This window comes from Psittacula echo, assembly GCF_963264785.1.
Source record: "Psittacula echo genome assembly, chromosome: 1".
NCBI lineage: Eukaryota > Metazoa > Chordata > Aves > Psittaciformes > Psittacidae > Psittacula > Psittacula echo.
In genome coordinates, this window is record NC_137735.1 from 111,996,734 (window position 1) to 112,016,911 (window position 20,178).

General features: G+C 36.5%; 1 protein-coding gene across 1 annotated transcript in view; it reads left to right on the plus strand.

Annotated features, from left to right (window-relative positions):
• ANO2 (anoctamin 2) overlaps positions 1–20,178 on the plus strand; it is a gene marked incomplete at its 3' end in the record, with an annotated part of 168,195 nt that overhangs the window by 14,244 nt on the left and 133,773 nt on the right. Inside the window, exons 2-5 of the mRNA XM_080619311.1 lie at positions 11,988–12,086; positions 15,255–15,406; positions 16,649–16,703; positions 17,620–17,668. Coding sequence (XP_080475437.1) covers positions 11,988–12,086; positions 15,255–15,406; positions 16,649–16,703; positions 17,620–17,668 — 355 coding nt within the window. The remainder of the gene's footprint in view (positions 1–11,987; positions 12,087–15,254; positions 15,407–16,648; positions 16,704–17,619; positions 17,669–20,178) is intronic.

Genomic DNA, 20,178 nt, shown 5'->3' on the forward strand with positions numbered 1-20,178 from the left:
CTCTCTCCATCACGGGCTGATTTCAGTAGTGATCATCATGCCATCATGGGAAGATATTATTTCCATCCTAGATACCACATTAGCTGAGAGATCTGAGTTTCTTAGAGCTCCAGAAATATTATAATATTGAGCTTTTCGACTATGAATGAAGTATTTCTTGGACATTGATTCCCAGGCTGTTTGCCAAGCTTCTCATGTGAGGCTGAGCTGCAGTGTTTCAAGCAAGTTACTGTTCTTTGCTTGATGATTTGTTCAGATTGCAGGGCTGCTGCTGTTGCTGCCTTCTAATCACCTGCAGAGTCTGCAAGATTCCAGAAGAGCTTATCAGCTTGGCCTCCACTTCATCTGAAGCATGCTTGTGCTTCACTGGCAGGGTACTCCTTCTCTAGAAAGCCCTTGGATTCAAGGAACTTGTCCCATAGTCAGTCTGACTCTTCTATACCCCTCTTGATGCTGGGCAGTTGGAAATGCAGGCTGTTTCCTTGCATTATGTGTGTTTAGTAGAAAAAAAGAAAGAGACCTTCCTACCTGAATTTAGTTATCTTGTTTGCTGAAGAGGTACAAGAAATGCCGTTGTACTTTCTTCCAATCTGTCTTGGCTCTTCTCCACACTGGGCTGTACAACCTAGAATGAATAGCACCAGGATTGTAAATACAATCTAAGAATAATGAAAAATGTATCATCATTACAACTAACCATAGGCAAGCGTTGCAGTCTGGAGATGGGATGAACTCCCTTGAAGAACACATGCTTTGGAGAATTTTAAGTGATAACACTTTCAACATAGGTAAGGTTATTAGTTATACTCAGTATTGTGATTTTGTAGTGCCAAAATGTAGGAAAAGGAGATATACTGATAGTGACCTTTTACAGCACCCACTCCCCATCTAAAGTTAAATCCCATGTTTTCTAATTACACCTAATAGGCAGGTAGACAGCTCATTGGTCTTCATAGCCCTCAAATAGTTTTTTAAGCATTGATATATCTTGACTCACCTAGTCTGAGATCTTTGGGTTCAAAAAAGAAATTACTTTCCAAAGCAGGCATGGAGTATGCTGTACTTGAGTCTTGCTCCTGCTTATTCCTGTTGACAGGCATCAAGAATAGAACAATTTCCCTGGTACTGTGCAAGAAGAGAAGTTTTTTTTTCTGAAGTAACCTGAGTACTGGAACAAAATATCATTAACTTTCCTTTGGCTGATTGATGAAGATGAAAAGATTTCTGGTCCTTATGTCCAGAGGGCCAGAAATATTTTGGCCCTCTGGATTTACAGGCCAGAATATTTATTTAATGTTAAAAATAAATTTAAATTCTTTTTCTTGTGTTAAGTTTTGTCTGGATTTGTTCTGCCTTCAGTCAGTGCTTCCAGACTCCAAATTATCTTTGATCTTTTCTCCTTGCTTATAAACCTGCACAAGTCCAGACTTGAGTGTATTCAATTTTCAGGTCTTAACCTTTAATGATGCCCATCTAAATAACTCTGTTAACTTGGTGTAGCTGTGCCAAATTATATCATCTGATAGCCTAGCCTGATAGTCTCATTGAAACATCAGAAGGAAAGAAATTGCATCATGATCTGTATCATTTATTATAAACTACCCACCAGATTGTAGCATAATCTGAAGACAGAAGAACTGCTCAGGGTGTGATTATGAACTAATGACAGCTCTTGAGTCCCCATTACTCTCTAGGCTTGAGATGCTGTAGAGCGTGATATGGTAGGGAACCCAGGCATAGTACAAGCACATAGTGAGATCACCTGCATCAGCCAGGTTCTGCTCTGCCACAGAAGAGAGCCGTTAACCAACCCCTTTGTTAACTATCATTGAGGTGACCCCTGTGACAATAGTAAATTTTAGCAACCTATAATCTGTCCAAGGATGAGGCAGTTATATTGTTTACTGTGTATTTTTTTTTTTTTTGGCTATGCAGTTAATTGAATAAGAGATGATAGTAGGAAGTCAGATACTGGACAGAAAGAAAGGCCTAAAGTCCCAACTAGATATGGCATAATTAACATAAAATAATCCTGTTGTTTGAGACAGTCCATCAATACAGTACTGTGTATCTAACAGTTGCAATGGCAAAACGTGTAGGAAAAAGTAGGAATGGTACAAACTTTTAAGACACTCTTACTCTAATATTCTCCTGATGACAGCTACTTTCAGTTCAGGTAATTTCCCCTACTTGGTGTAGTTGTGTATCTAGTAAGCTTCTGTGGATCTTTATTCCAAAGTGTGGTATAGTTTCTTCTTGAAACATTATACAGTTTTTGCACCCACAAAGTCTTTTTTCAAGACAGAAGTAATACCCATTGTGTTAATATGTGTCTCCTCTCATTTATTTCTAGTCTGACTCCCAGTAGCTTAGTTGAACTTTCTCTGAGGCCCTGTAGTGCTTGCTCTGAAAAAGACTGTAGGGAGTCCATCCACACCCCCTCTCCTTATCATGCATGATTTTACAGACTTCTACAGTGTCTTCGTTGAGATTGCTTTTTTCCGGAATGAAAGGTCTCAGTCTATGCAGTGATTCCTATATAGCTGCCATAGCAAGGCTGTTATGGTGTTTGTTGCCCTCCTCTGAACCCATTTGTGGTCCAATTTATCTCTTTGGAAATGAGGCAACAGGGAATGCACATTGAGTTCAAGATGCGGATAGAGCATGGATTGATATGTTTGAAGAGTTTTTGTGGGTTTTTTTCTTCGTCTCTATTCCTTTCCTAATGGAACACAATGTTTGCTTTATTTCTTGGCTTTTACAAGATATTGAGCTGATATTTTCAAGGAACTTTCTGTTGCAAACCCAAGATGTTGTTACTGACTGGTATAGGTAAATTCAGACCCTTATATATGAAACTGGTTTTAACCCATGGATATTGCTTTATATTTATCCATGTAGAAACCCCTTTGCCATTGTTCAGGCTCCTACTCTCATAAAGCTTTTCTACAATTTCTCACAATCTGCTTGCTACACTGAAAAACTTCATCAGTGCAGTTTGTCTTCTCACTGCTTATTTCTTTTTCCAGGCTGCTTAAGATGGTGCTGTACAGTGCAGACTCTGCAAAACCCCTTCAGTGACTTTTTTTTTCAGCAGTGCAGGATCTCCTACTGTGCAGTTTCCTATTGTTCAACCAATTATTTATCCACTCCAGGACCTGTTGCCTTATCCAAAATGTGTCACATGATGTTGCTGAGAGATTTACAGTGCTTCTTCCTTTCTCTCCCTGTTTACAAAGAGGCTGTAAACTGTTCAGGGAGATTTTGAATTCCTTGCCAGCAAACAAGCCAACCAGAATACTTTGATTATCTTCATCTTAATCCCTCCCAAATCAAGCCTCTGCAAATACAGCCAACCTTCCTTTTACTGCTACTGATCTCTGGTGAGAGACCTTAAAGCCAGTCACCATCCTGGAAAGGCTTGTAGCATATGATTAGAAGAACATACTTGGTAACAAAATATATTTGTACTATCTGCTAACACTTTTAAATTAAAGTAAACCCATAAATATATTTTTCCTAAGAATGAATTGAAATTTAAAATCTTTCAACACAAAATTGAATCATCCATTTATGTACTTGATTGTTAATATCCCAGATCAAGTATTGAGTAATGAAGCAGTATTCAAAGGTGGCATTCCTCTGTTTTTCAGCTTGGTATCCCATACACTTTATTCTCTTTTTCTTCATTTTTTTATTGTGATATTGAGATTGAGTCTGCTAGAGTGGGGATTCAATCTCTGTTTCATTAATTCCCCTACCGGTAACAAGCCTGTTATCTGGTCTAAAAATTGACTTCCACAATCATGCTGCTTCATCTGGAAAATTATTTAGGGTATAAATCTCTGTGCAGATTAGTGTGTCTCATTCCTTCAAGAAGAATTGCATTTTGCCCTTTATAATGTTAACTCTTTGGCCTCAAGAAGTTTGTTGATTTTATTATTGATAATCAAGTTTGATATGATGTATTTTACAGAATATTGGCTTATTTGCTAGCTAATTTGGCACTAAATGTAGCCAGGCCAGCTGATTACGTGTTTTTCCATGGACACTGCCAAAATATAGGAGGTGATAGAGTAGGAACACTCCTCCCTTCCTCTTTGAGGAAGTCTGATTTGGGTGTGTTTTTTTCAGTTTTGCATTTTATTATTATTTCTGGTACTCTTCAGTATTAGAAGATGTCCTGTAATTGTGATATGCTTTTGTAGCAAAAAAAATGCTGATGACATTAATATAAAGAAATAGGGAAAATTTTGCTTTACATTTGAAAGTCATATTTTCCATGCTGTATTAAGTACTGGCCATAGATAAATATTTGGAAAATAACCAGGACAATGCACTAATTTTTAAATACAAAACATGCATTCAGGAAGAATTAAAAGTCAGTTACAATCCTGACATATTTGTTACTCACCTTCATTTTGTACTACAGTAATGCAAAGGTCTGTGCATTTTGTTATTTGGCAGACTTAACAATCTATTCTACATTTGTGCTTGAGTTTCTACCAGCTCATTTTCATTCTGTTGCGTGCCGTCAATATTTCCATCTTATTCAGTGAAAGCACTCCTGTGTTTTTAGGCAATCATCCTCCATTCAGAGACACTGTCTATAGATGCATGCGAAAATTTTGGTTGGATAGGTAGCAATTCCATGAAGAAACGTTGCAAAAGATGTGCAAAGTCAACTGTTTCTTTCCACAGTGCTTTATCTAAAGAATTAAGGTTATATAGTTTCTTTGAAACTGTTTTGGCCAGATCTTTCATTCCAAGGTGTTCTGTTCTTTGCTTACACGCACTAGTATGTTCTTTAACCATTTATGTTCAGAGGTGAGAGAGTAAAATAAACAGGACATTAACACCATCACTGTTGGTAGAAATGAAGAAAGAGAAGGGCAAACTGTCAAAATGTGTAAATTAGTGCAGCTTTGCTTAGAGGTCTGAAATTTGGACCTAAGTGAGTCTGCTTCTTATATTGTTGAGCAGCTAAAAACCTAACTCTGTGAACTAGATAGAGTTTACTTTTGTCATCAGTGAACAAGCCTGTGCTTTACCTCTTTTCACTCGTGCTATGTGTTACTGGTTGTCAGGCGTGGAAAACTTCTTGAAGCTGTTGGGAATTGCTACTAATTATTTGTAATAATTTTGCATGAGAATAATGCAATCATTAATGAGGATCTTGTTATGCTAGGCACTATGCAGCTATACAGTAAGGTAAATCTGTATGCCAGAGAAATAATGAAAATAGAAAAGGAAAAGTTTGGCAAAAGGTAAAATGACTATAGTTTTAAAGGAAAATGTGAAAATCATAAGACGCGTAGTATGGCTACTGTCTGTAGCCATACACTCTTATTTGTTTACGATATCATGTGAGCACCTCAATTTGCAACAAATGTATCTTCATTAATGTCGTTTGATTGAGGGAAGTTCCATTGTCTTCGTTGACAGAAAATGACAGAAAGAATTAAATTACTTGCCTTCGTTTGGATACATAACATGAGTAAGGAATTGTTCTGGACTGACCTCTTTATGTCAAGATATCCTGGGTCTTGATATCTCACCCAGACCAGTGACTGCTCTTCCTTTTTACGACATCACTAACATACCTTTTGATATCTATGCTTTGTGATAAACTGATGTTGCATCTTGGGTACAAAACATTAAGATCACAAAATGCCAATCCTTGTGCAGATAGAGATTCAATACATTTGGCACTAAACACAGACAGTTTTCACAGTCGCTGTCTGAATCTGGCAATGCCATGTCATTCCATAGAGTTCTGTGATAGTAACAAAATATTGCATTTTATTTGCGCTGTCACATCACATTATTATTTGCCTTAATTGCCAGAGCTGGTATCAGGAGAGTAGACAATTTTGAGCAATTGCATTTGCAGACGTGACTGATCCATTTGATGATGGAATAAATGGGAAGATGATTACTTTTACTGAGCTACTAGGACCCTTTTTTTTCCCCCTCTTTACAAACTCTCTCATTGCCACTTTCCTAGCATGGCTGGTAATAGCAATGTCAGCAAAAGATGTCTGATTATATTAACTGAAGCCATTAGAAACTTGCTATCTGTATGTGTCTGGTATTTTTCTATCTACTCAATAATCACAGAAGGATAAAATGTTTAAGGCCCAGATGATTTGTCTTTTTAAGAAGGAAATTTACATGCTTCAGGTTTTATAATTTATGCTTTTTCCATTCCCTTTGTGTATTTTTTTTTAATCATAAGAAAGATTAGCAGTTCCCTCAGACTTCCTTAGACAGTAGTTAACTTCTGTTCAGCTTCTTTCTACCCTTCAATGTTTCTCTCTTCTTGCTATTAATATACACAGCAGAAATCTATTTCTTTGGACAAGTATTTTAAAATAACTTAATTAGTTTAATATATATTTTATATGTAACTATAGTCCTTTAATATAGTATGAATGATGAGTGATTTCATGATAAGGAAATAATGAGAAAGGCTTACTAAAATGTTGCATTTAGTAATAAATTTTGTGTTTACAGAGTTGCTAGAAGGAGTATGCTAACCACAAAGAAGTCTGAGGTTCTCCCAGAGTATAATGATTGGGTTTGCTCTTTTTGTTGTCTTGACGGCGACTGACAAATACAATGCCTTTTGCATCATGTGCTTTAGCTGATGTTAAAAGTGTCCAAATAAACTGTTGAGAGCACTTCAACTTGAGGTGATATGGCTGACACATGACAAATAGGCTGTCTGAAAGAGGTAAAGTGGGAGTTAAGTTGGCCTGAAAAATGAGAGATCTTTGAGCTGGACATGCAGTATTCCATCTTTTACATGTTGTGCTCTTATAGACCAACAGGACACCTCCACAAACTCCTGCTGTAACAGAGAATGCTTCATGGTACATCTCCTTAATCTGTGACTTGTTCCTGCAAGGGCTTGAATAGAGAAACTGCAAACTGGAAGAAGCCAATAAAAGCATGAAAATTGTGTTATAGTGGTTAAAAAATATTTCATGTTATGGTTGAACAACAGTGACTGTCAAAGTGTGTGAGAAATACATATATATCACTAACTTTGGAATGACAGACTTCTTACTTGATATCTGATTTTTGTATAAACCTAAATTCAATGACAAGTCTAAATTTTTAGGCAGAGAAAGCTTTTCTACTTAGTCTTGCTATTATGCTTGTCTAGCTTTGTTTTAGAACGTTCAGTTTTTAGTTAAAAAGAATAATCCTTTTTGGAGTTATCATTAGTCAAATTATAACCAATACCAAGAGTACATCTATATGAGAGCTTTCATATTTATCATACAATTTTTTCTGCTATGGCCCTGATGATGAGAAGTCTGCACTAAATCTTATGATTGCAGTTAATGCAGATGCTAATGTATTTTACTGTTAAGTCATGAAAGACAGAAAAAGTCTCCTTGGAGAAATTTGTATTTTATTTAGCCTCTACATTTCCACTATGAGTCAGAAAAAAATGCAATATAGACTGCTGTTAAAGTCCTGCTTTAAACTACTTGGAATATATGATAGATTGAAAGAAAATCATGATATATTTTTTTTCATGTGCTGATTGAAAAGCAAACCAGATCTTCCAGATTTTCTTCCATTTGACTTCAGTGTTGAGTTTTCCTATTGAAATGGGAAAGCCCAATTCAACTTTACAAAATGGAATAGAAGCCAAGATATATATATCTTGAATAATTCATAACCAACTTATTGAAAAACTTCCACTCTTGAAACTTACTTGAAGAACTCTGAAATATGGAAGGCAGATTTGACAAAAAAGGGATCATGAGAGCAACAAATCTGTTTCATAGAATCATAGAATAGTTAGGGTTGGAAAGGACCTTAAGATCATCTAGGTCCAACCCCCCCGCCATGGGCAGGGACACCTCACACTAAACCATGTCACCCAAGGCTTCGTCCAGCCTGGCCTTGAACACCGCCAGGGATGGAGCATTCACAACCTCCCTGGGCAACCCATTCCAGTGCTTACTTTATAAGGAAGTAAAGAATTTCTTCCTTATATCCAATCTAAACTTCCCCGTTTTAGTTTTAACCCGTTACCCCTTGTCCTGTCACTACAGTTCCTAATGAATAGTCCATCCCAGCATCCTTATAAGCTCCCTTCAGATACTGGAAGGTTGCTATGAGGTCTCCACGCAGTCTTCTCTTCTCCAGGCTGAACAGCCCCAACTTCCTCAGCCTCTCTTCATACAGGAGGTGCTCCAGTCCCCTGATCATCCTCATGGCCTTCCTCTGGACTTGTTCCAACAGTTCCATGTCCTTTTTATGTTGAGGACACCAGAACTGCACACAATACTCCAAGTGAGGTCTCACGAGAGCAGAGTAGAGGGGCAGGATCACCTCCTTTGACCTGCTGGTCACGCTCCTTTTGATGCAGCCCAGGGTACGGTTGGCTTTCTGGGCTGCGAGCGCACGCTGCTGGCTCACGTTCATTTTCTCATCAACCAACACCCCCAAGTCCTTCTCCGCAGGGCTGCTCTAAATCTCTTCTCTGCCCAACCTGTATCTGTTTGTTTGTCATCTGCATAGCAATACTTAGTCATTTGAGTAATATAGTCTGGGAGTGCAATGATATAGACGTAGAACAATGCATGGCCAAGAATAAAGTCCTGTGGGGCATCACGTCTAAGTGAAAAAAGACTTGATTAAGGATGGCTTTATTAAATAACAAGTGAATGGTCAGACAAAAATAATGTTAGCTGACACAACATGTTAGCTTTAGTAATACATCTAATGTACAATGAACAAGTAATGGTGATTGTGAGTATTCAAAATAGAAGACTGACAGCATTTCATTAGAACAGATATTAAACTGTATTTACAAACACATGTACCTTAATTATTTCAAATGATTAACCAAATGACACCATTTAGTGGATGTCTCCAATAGGCAGTTATAAATCCACTCTGGCCATGAAAAAGCAAGTTCTAATTTTGGTAATGTTTGCAATACAATAAGCACCCTGGGTTAGTTGAACAGATCTTCACCAACCATCATAACGATAATGACAAAAAGGGCATGCAAAGATACAATTAGAACTACGGCAATGTGGGTGATGGATAGAAATAGTTAATGAAATGGATCCAGGTGTTATCACCCTGGTCCAGCTTGAGCCCTGGGAAAGGTGAAGAAAACACCAGGTGTTCATGCCCTGCTCAGGCCTAAGCCTTGGGAACTGTAAAGAGAACAATGAAGGGTAAAGATCAGTTAGCAAAACAAAGCAGTCAGTTTGCAAGATAAAGCAGGATGTGCATCTCAAAGATAGATCAAACAGTGTGAATATTTGTAACTTTTAGTAGTTTTGCTAAATCGGGATGATAAGGGAGTAAAAGAGTGGAAAGTTACTGCTTAGAACCTAGCGGACTATAAAACGGATGCCAGATGCAAAATAAAGGTCTTCAGATTTCACCAGAACTGGAGTACATATTTGATAACGCCACACTGCAGGTGAAGTCTTGAAAAGTAGGGAAAGTAGCCTTACTAGAGGAGTAGTGGTATAAGTTTTTATTTAGGTGACTCAATAGAAAACTAGGTTCATCCCTTGAGATACAATATGAGATGGATGATTTTTGTTAAATTTCTTTGGTTAATTTTAATGTTAGGAAAACATAGCAAGATGTGGGAAACATGGTTCTAGTAATCCCAAGATAAATATTCAGCAGTCCATTGTTCTTTACTTTTTGTTTACCATGCAACAGGAATCACCCGGTCCTGTTTTCTCTATTTACTTTGCATTAGTCTTTATTAAAATGATCTCAATTTCCTATCATGGGGTGATATTTAGGGCTTTTAAAGATTTTTAAGTTTCTGATTTCTGTGCATCTGATATCACTTCATGAACAGCACAACTTTCCAACATATTTTTGTTCAAATATACAAAGGTCATACTCTTCATCTGGTCTTTTCTCTCAAATTATCTGACTGATTTTATTTGCAATCTGTGTAGTCATATGAGCCTGAGCTGGAAACAACCAATTAGATCAGTGTCCTTTCTCTTGCCAATGTGGAATATAGTCCCCCAGACAGAGGACAAATGCTTGATTTTGGCTGAAAGCTGAGAAGAAGCCTCCCGATCTTAACCCACTGTAATTTAAACTCTCATCTGTTATTAATCTATTTTCAGCAAATGATTACCAGAACATCTGCTCATGCCCAGTGAATTTTTCCTTCCTTCTCTTAAAGCTGACTTCCTCAGTGGACTGATGAAAGAGTCATTCTGCAGATCGTTCTGCTCCTAAAAATAACATTGGTCCACTAAAGAAATGTTAGCTAAAAGTGGTGTAGTGATCTTTGTATTCTTCATGTTTCAGATATCAGGGAAATAAGAGCAAAATAATTACAGTAAGAATAGTAGGATTTCCATCTATTTTATTTTTAAATCAGAAAGCATTATCAAACATTCAGCATATGCATGTTTAGTGTTTACATGAAATTGTAAACATGTATACACTTTGAAAATCTTAAATACTGTTTCTAAAATGCTGATGCCAATGTGATATGATACAGCTATAGGAGAGGAGAGCTTTTCTGGGGTAAATGTGTTACAACAGTCTTTTATATTTAGACATACACTTAGACTGTGACTCTGTTTAAAAATTTTCTTAAAGCTTTTGGGAAAGATAATTTTCTTGGAGTCAATTTCCAGCAGAAGATGCTAAGTTTTGATGGGTATGGTGTGTGTTCCCAGCTTTGTAGTTATGTTGCTGGTTGATTGAAATTAATTTATAGTGACATAAAGCTATGTTTATTAGCATTGTTTCTCTAGACATGTACAACCTTTTGTACCTAGGCAGCTGCTCACAGGTGACGAGAATTGAGTTTTGTATTTAAGCCCAACATGTAACCCAGCTATGTTTCTCATCAAGTTGGACACTCCACTTCAGTTTTCTTGTCTCACTTCTAAATTTCAGTATATATGGGGAGGATATAGGAGGGAATCAAAGAGGTTCATGCTTCCCTGAAGGGAGGGGACTGTCCTGATCCTTACACATATATAGGAGGGAAAAGGCAAAGTGACAATATGCCCTAGCACTATAGCCCAGCATGCACACAGCTACACAAAGATCATTAATCTTAACATTAACGAAGCCTTTAAAGTTTCCCCTTCTCCACTTCCATGTCTTTCCCAAAATATGTCCCCATATCCTCTTTCTAATCTCCATGCCAACTTTTATTCCATTAATTTCCACAGTATGCATTCCTCTGTATAATTTACAGATATAATTTATTTCTGTGCATTGAGGAAAATTCTGTATCAACATGCCTGCATTTAATTTTCATGGTTTTGTCAGGGGTGCTGCTTTCTGATCTTAGAGTGCCTTTGTGTAGCTCGGATGTGCTACCAAGGCAGAACCTTCTCAACAGTGCAGATCACAGCAAATTGGCTGTATGAGGCTCTCTTGTGTAGTCTTCTGCCTCTGCACAGCGTAGCCAGTTATTTACATAAACATTAAACTTGTGTCTCTCTGCAGAAGTTAAATTTGAATGTTTTGCTTAGGGCTGTTACTTCAGCTGCAGGTATTTAGTGCATTAAATGTTGGGCCTGTTCCCCTGTAAGGAGCTACTAATCTGATGGAGTGTCCAGGACATAGGCAAAACTGAAAATGGGAGCCTAAAGCAAAGTCAACCCAGAGATGAAGAAACTTGCTAATGAAGTCAGATTACTTACAAAATTTCTGAGTGTGGAAGAGGGGGGTTTCTGGTTCATGTGACTGCAAAATCTGAAATTGTAGACTTCTGTCTTCATGATTCATACACAGCTACACTTCAGGCAGCAGATTAGTTGATTTTAGAGCATTAGAAGATTCAGCTTTTAAAGAAAAGGTCACTTTTAAGCCCAGATGTAGCAGCAGTTGGTTATTCATTGTAATTGACTACTATTTCATGACTTGGAGCTGACATCATGAAACCTTTTTACTGTATTTTGTTCAATAATACTGAAATACATTGTTTTCACTATTTAATGTTTCAGAATAAGAGCCAAGGATTGAGTTTTGTCCGTATACATGCACCCTGGCAAGTACTTACTCGAGAAGCGGAACTCCTTAAAATAAAAATGCCCACTAAAAAGGTAATTATATTCTATTTTCTATCAACTAGTTGTATGACTAGAGGAGAGGGGATCAGATTGATAGTTAAATGTACAGAAACCCATGGACTTACTTTAATTCTAAATCAAAGCAAATTAATTGTCAGGCTTATTCTTTCACATTATTAATGATTTTGAGATTATTTAGTATACAGAATCATATTTAAGATGAGATTCTCAAGGGGTTTTCAAAGGCCTCAGAGGCAGCTGGCTAATAGTCTGTGTTCAGAAGAGTGATGACAGAGGTGAGTTTTAAGGAGGGCTTTGAAAGCTGAAAAGGCAGTAGCTAGTTGGATTTTTGTCAAGGCACTTATCTCAAAGGTGAGGTGCAGTATTGGAGATATTATACTAGCTGGTCATTACATTAAGATTTCACTAAACTCTCAGGATGCCAAGAGAGTCTGTTTCAGTCGTACCACTGACTTTGTGAATTCAGACTCGCCTAATGTCATTGTCTTTACAATCTTTACAGTCTACTTTCAGCAATGTTGCTGGCAAGAATTGTAAATTCTGAGTAGCAGATCTCAAAATTCATGGCCCTGAAATGATTTAGCATGTTGGCTAAGAACTTCCATTGAAGTCAATGGAACTGCCTTGTGGTTTCAGCTAGAGATACTCATCAATTGCATTACTGAACACTTATTTCATGGCATTGTCATTAGACTTTAAGGACAGGCTAATTTTATTTTCTTCCATGGGGTTGTTTGGTTTTCATTTGGGATTGATGTTTTTTTTTCTTCATAGTTTGCCCAGCACCATCTTCAATGTTATTCACATCTCCTGGTGTTACAATCTGTCACTGTTAGAACTGTAGCTAATCCAGTCTTGGATACTCTTACTGTATTGTGTTTGCATCACAGGGAAAAAAACAAAACCAAATGACAACCCACAAACCCAAATCTGGTTATTTCTCATCAGTCTTTGAAAATGAACATGTTTTGGTATGTGCTGGACAGCTACAGTACCTCTGTTCTTTCTGGTATATTGATGGATGTTTAGGCCCTTTCCAGAAATGGACCTATATATTCAACTTCATTGTTTTATCCCTCCCCACCTCCATTTCCTTTGTGCATTTTTAGTGTCTGCTCATTTCTCCCTCCTTCCCTCTTGGGAATTTTCCCCTCCTAGCTTTTTACAGAGACACTGAAGCAAATTTTACAGTATTTTAATTGATGAATATTGACATTCTATTCTGAACTGATGAATATTGACATTCTATTCTGAACTAAGGTCTGTCCTGGAGCTGATAGCGTCCAATGACTGCCTTAGTCATTCACAAACAGTTCCACATTCCATTTTCTCCTCTGAATGGGGAAAAAAAAGCACTGTATATCATAAGACCCTAAAGACACAGAAACATTTGGTGTAAAAGACATCTAAAAATATTGACCAATTATTTCATTTAATCACTATACATTATTTATAGCATCCTCTCCTTTGAAGCAATAGATTTCAGTGAACATATCAGGTCTGTACACATTTCATGTTGAATGAGGTGCCTTATAGGAGACATTTATTGAGTAGTAAGATAAATATTCTAAGAATAAATGAACATGCAGTCATTGATTAGGGAGTTATGAAAACAGCATTTAGGTTTGTACTTTAAATTTATTATGGTGTGTAGAGGAAGACAAAACTGAAATATGTCTACTATCAAGGAAAAAGAATCTCAATTTTCCTGAAAATCCATCCTAGGATAATAAGTTGTTTTCTATAACTTAAAAGCAATATGACAATTTTAAAGAGAAGATTGTTGACAACTTTTGTTGACTACATTATTTTTCTATTATCTGAACTGCAGAAATAGAACACTACCAGAAACGAAGCATGACAGGAAAATTATGTTCATGTCTTCCTTTTTTTTTTTTTTTTTTTTTGCAGTTAAGGACAGTTGAAAAAGGAATTTCCTGTGAAGAAAACAAAAATCTGTTTTGAAAAACTGAAATTTTATATTTGGGGGGTTTGGCAATACAAACTGAAATATTCAGCGAGTAACCACTAAAAAGAAAATTCAATTTTTGTTCAGAAAGACAAAACATTGTTTTCAAGACACATTAGGTATTTTATGTGATGCTATTTTTATTTATTCAAACACCCAATGAAACCATAAACAAAGCATTTCCAGTGGAAAGTATTCATCATCCTCTAAACATGAGGAATTGGTTGCAAAAACTTTTTTTTTTTTCTAAATGTTCAGTCTTAGCTCATCTTTCAGGACAAATACATTCTGAGAAGAGGTATTCTTTGAGCAATTTTATCAATATGATTACTTCTGGGTGTGAAAATACAGTTATTTTTGAGGAGTGAGAACGGCCAAACTCAAATGTGAGTATGAGAAACAACCAGGACCAACTGGAAGCATTGGTCCATTCCCAGAGCTATGGTGTCTTAATGAGACTTGGTGGAATGAGTCCCATGACTGGAGTGATGAGATGAAGGACTGTAGGTTCTTCAGGAGGAATAGCAGGGGACGCAAGGTGGAGGCAATGTACTGTGTATGTAAGGGAGAAGTTTGACTGTAGAGCCCTTGCAGTTAGGGATGATATGATTGAGACACTCTGGGTGAGGGGATTAGAGGGCTAGAAAACAAAGCAGTTGTGGGTGTCTGCTAGTGATTGCACAGGCAGGATGATTAATTTATTTTAGTGTGTAGAAGATAACGAAATATGTCTACCATCAGACAAACAAGATATCAATTTTCCTGCAAATTCATCCTAGGATGAAATTCATCCTAGGATGAACTATTCTATAGGCAATTAGGAGAAAATTTCTGATCAGTTAGCCTGTTAGGGTTTACCAGTTAGGGTAAACACCCGTCCTGCATTGACTGATCCCTCTATTCCCAGTTACAAAGTCAAAATAATTGCTCTGCCTTTCTGTCATCTCTTTTCAGCTCCTAGTTTAGTTAGTAAGAATGTTTCTTGTATTAACAATTTGGTGATGAGTTTTCTTCTGGAAGTAGCTTGTGAAGGACAAGAACTTTTTGGAATTGAAACCCATATGGATTCAGATGCTTGCTTTTATATGGGACTATGCGTTCAGAGAAGGTGCTTATTTTAATTACAAGTTTAAATGTGTATAGCAAATTCTATCTTTTTTTTTTTAAATGAATTTTTGGACATGCTAATGTACAATGTTTTATTTATTCAGATGTATGAAATCACAGAAGAAGGGGGAATACTCAAAAAGTTTAATGAAATATGGTGCAAATTGACTGAACCTCTGCAACCCCAGGTCCCACAACAAGGAAATACCAACATGAAAAACCTGTTTTACCCATTTTCCAGAGAGAAATTATATTTGTGAGTATTTTAAATTGTGATGAGCAATCAGGAGAGCTGTAACTTATCATTTTAGTGTTGTCATTTTTTTCTACCAGTATTTTAATCAAAATACAGAAATTTATTGAGTATTTCTGGAAATCCTGAGGAAATATCCAAGTTGCCAGATATTTCTGGATAATATTTCCAAGTGATAAAAGCATATGTCTGCATAAAATTAAATTTATTGAATGCCAAATAGATCTAAAGTAAATGTACATGCATCAGCACGGAATTCAGTTTCAGCGGATTAGCAGAAATCTAAGTTGCAGAGACTTTCTGCCGGTGTTTTAGTTCCTTCTGCTGGATAACAGAAGTGCAACAAATAAAATATTTATGTTTTTAACTTAAACTGTAAAAATCTTACCACCAAAATCCTGATTATTTGGTTAAGAATATTACTGCCTTGAACTGAAGAAAGAGCTAGTAGAAATCTGATAATAAATTTCCTCTTTGTAGATTTATTATGGTAATTGAAACTTGGCTAATAATACGAAGGTAAGAAATTCTTGACACCTGGCCTTTCACTCAGAATAATAATTCTGGGCCCAGTTTGACATTAAATCTTCCTTTTCTCTTCATGAGTGTCTCCTTATATTTATGTCTGATAAATAAAATTTTATAATAAATGTAATGAACCACCATATCATTTATTGTCCTCTCTGACAATTTTAGTTAATACTGAATACAAGTCAAATTGATTAAGGGGAATAAACTGAAGCTAATTTCACATATGATGATTTTAAAATGTAAGGGAATGCATGATTCCAATGGAATGGTTGCTTGAAAGCAAGTAAAATGCTGACTGGTTAGTTGCCTGGAAAAAAGTAATGACATCTGCATTAGTCTAGTTGAAACCTACTAACTTAACCTTAGAATGTTAGAGTGTAGAGGGTGTGTTATAAGGAACAGATTAAAAGGTCATATTGTGTAAACAATATACAAGCTCTCCTTACATGAAAGGCATTTTATGTTAGTTTGTTACTATTTTTGCATTTCTATGCCCACCATCATTGCAATCCAGGGAGAACTCTGAATGACTAGGTCTTAAATAGCACAGTCTATTATGCTGTACTATTTCATCTATATTTCTTTTAAACATCTGTTTTCTTACTTGCTGTGGTTTCTAAAGAAATTCTAAATCACAATCTTATATGTCATATTTAGGTTTTAATACCACATTTTAAAAAGTAAGTTTATTATTTTTCTCTCTCAATGTGTTAGGTATAACATTAAAGACAAAGACACGTTTTTCGACAATGCTACCCGCAGCCGAATAGTAAGTAAACAAAAGTAACATATCATTAATTTTTGGTGCTGAATGGGATTTACTTTAATAGTGAGCATTAGTAAATACTTTGCTAATTTCATCAGTTTATGCATTTCTCTGTACCTGCAAAACACTAGGCAGTCAGAAGTATGTAACAAACACCCTTCTGAAGCTGCCCAGTGGTCTAGGAGCAGGAGGTGCTCTGTAGAGAACACTGCTTTTGACATCTTTCCATTGTTCAGATGTGTTATTAAACCCTGCTTCCTAATCCTTAATTGAATTTTATTCCATAAAAGGACCTCCTCTGCAATCTATACTAACTTCCTAACTCCATCAGTCTTTGGTGAGAAACCTTGTCTCATGTTCCTAAGACCCAGCAGGTTGGAGAGGCAAGATTTCTTTCTGCATAAGCAATGCCAACTTCTGCATAAGCAATGCCAACTTCTTCTGCATAAGCAATGCCAACGTGAAGAACATGCTATCTTCATCCATACACACTTGTGTTTCATAGATACAGCACACTCATGGATCACTTTATGTGTGTCTTGATGTTATACTTCCAACTGCGAAAGCTAGATTTTTTTTTTACAAAGTCAGATATTGTTGTAATTTTTTTTCAGTGCAAAATTCTCATTTTACCTGAATTTCTTATGTTTCACATAGTATTTTAAGGATGTGACAAAGCAGGATTTATCCTACAACTGTTAGGGGAGTAATCCACTATTAAGCCTTGCCATAGTGTTGTCAAGTGTTATCTAGCAGCCTCAAGTCATGCATTTATATGAGTGAAATGTATGATTTAAACATATACACAAATGAACTCCACAGAAGCTTCTTATTTTAAAGTTTTGTTTTATTGCTACTGCCATGATGAAAATAATGATAAAAGATGAATTGTGTGTTATATCACTGTTCTTTTGCACAGGTACGTGAAATTTTGAAGCGCACATCCTCAAAGTCAAGAAACAGCATGGGTAAGAAGGAGGAAAGATAATTATACATGTTGTTTTGAAATTAATTGTTTAGGTAACTCACAGAATATTTGTTCTTCTAGCAGAGCACAGAAGTATGCTGGAACATTTTCACAAAAAAACATAGAGATTGAAACAAATAGTTTTTCTGAATTTTTCTGAAGACTAAATTCAAACTTTCTGTACCATGGTTGGGATAGGACATGGTAATGGGAGCTTGCTTTTCATTTTTACAGGTGCAGGATCTGGCACATAACTTGCACTTCATGAGTTGTTATAAAATTTGATTTGATTGTTATATGATCTGCTTTTGACAATTCAGATGTCAGCTACAATATGTGTTATTATTTCTTCCAGAAGCAGATTTTTCTTGCCATTTCAATATAATAACACACCTTTTCAGGTTGTTTTTAGCGCTGCTGCCTTAAAAAATTTATCCATGAACTGCATAGTGAAATATATGACTTGACTATGACTGTTTTGAAGGTTTTGAGTGATACTTTTTGGGTAACCCTGAAATATGTCTAGCTTTTGTTTTCTTGAGGTTCAGAACACATGCAACTCTCCTTATTCTCTCTTCTCTACCTTTTTTCTTTCATCCACTGTGATGGATGACACGTATCTCCCTGGTGGCAAAGAAATTATAGTACTCCTTGTCTGGCATGTTTTCTGGAAGTCCTTTTGTGAGCTTGACCTCTCATGTGCAGCTCACAATGTCCTAGGGTAATGTACTTGAAAAGAGTAGCATTCAGTAAAAAGCTGAAAAGATGGTTGAGAAAATGTCAGGCATTCTTAATTTCTAAACCATTATTCAGCTGGTGTTTTTCTATGTTGTGTTTTTCTATGTTTTGATCTTCTCAAAGGCTCTGGTGAGGCAGTAGAGGGGAATACTACTTTATTTCCAGAGAACCCTTTTTGTGACTAGAAAGACCATGCTTTCTTTGGGAGCTGTGGAGCCTGTGCAAGTAGATGTCTCTGAGTGCAGGATTTTAGAGACAAGGTATTGTAGGGTTATAAAACAAGAAGCCTGAAGTGCAGCAGGGACACTAAGCCTGTTGATGTAAAAGACAGCCACCAGAGCTGACACTTTCCCAAGGGATCCAGAGAGATTGTGTTGAACCCATTGAAACTCTTAAGACTTTGTAAGCTGTTGGGCTGAGAGAAAGCTTGAAACAAGCAATCCATTCTACAAGGACACAGTAGGAATAGAAAAAGCACTTTACCAATGGGGTTGTCTTTGCCTCTTCAAATATTTTTCTATATTAATACGTTGTTCTGGTTTATAGTGTAATAAAAGCCATCATTAGAGCACTAGTAGTGATTTTTCATGCTTTTTTGACACTCTAAAGTGAAAATACAGGCTGATCCACTTCAAGCTCTGGTCAGCTCAAGATTCTATTTGACATGAAGCAAATATTTCAACCTTCCTGTCCTTGTTGTCTTTCTATCTCACAGTTAAAACATGATTATGTGTGTTTGACATAAATTCACTAACTATTTCAGTCTTTTGAGATTCTCCCCCAAAAGTCCTGTTCTTCATATGTTGCTTAGGTTTTCTATCTCACTGGTCTTAACACTTAAAACTACTCATCATAAGTGGTTCAAAAGATGTCTTTAAGCTTTTTTTGTTTGTTTGGATTTTTTTTAAGATCCCATTGATTGTTTTGCAGAGGAAGTGGGACAGTGATATTGGAAATACTTATAGCAGTCTTTGATTTCCAAAGACGTATGATTCATAGGAAAATAGGAGGAAAATAACAACACTTCAAACATTTCCTCATTGATTTTCACACGTGTAAGGCTGAATCTAATTCAACTTCTATGGCATTATACAAGGAAGGCATATTTTCTTCTAGCAAATCTCTGAACCACTGTAAACTTTCCAAACATGAAATTCTTTCAGTAGAAGACATTATACAAACATGAAGATTTCCCAATTCTATTAATGCATGTATTGGTAAGTTTTTTCTCTTTGTACCAAGGAAGAAACTTGTTGGCAATGCCTATCTAGCATCTCTGACCAAAGGTTTTTTCCAAAATATTTCAAAGTGATGGTTGTGTAATTTGACTGTGGATTTTTTTCATCCCTAAAGACAAGCTAGCTAGTTACTTTTTACTGGAAATCGAATGCAATACTTTTTACTGGGCAATGAATATCTGGAATAAACTACTAATCTTAGCTTTAATTGTCATCTTATGGAACAACTGTTTTCACCTGCAGAGACTGAAGACAGAATGGCTGTAAGATTCGTAGGCAGTGAGAGCCAATAGTGATCTTGTGTATGTCTGTAGGTGCTGTAGTAGTTTCCTTGGGGATTCAGTTGTTTAAGCCCTGGAAGTAAGCAGTCAATGAATAGTGCCATGTCTTTGTATCTTCCTGTACCTTTCACCAGACTTCCTGCTTGCAATCTTTAGGACTCAGCAGTCTGTCCTTGTGCATCCAGGATTTCAGCCTAACTATTGACTTGGTGAGCATAAACTGATTTAGCTCCCACAAACAGTTGTTTCAAACC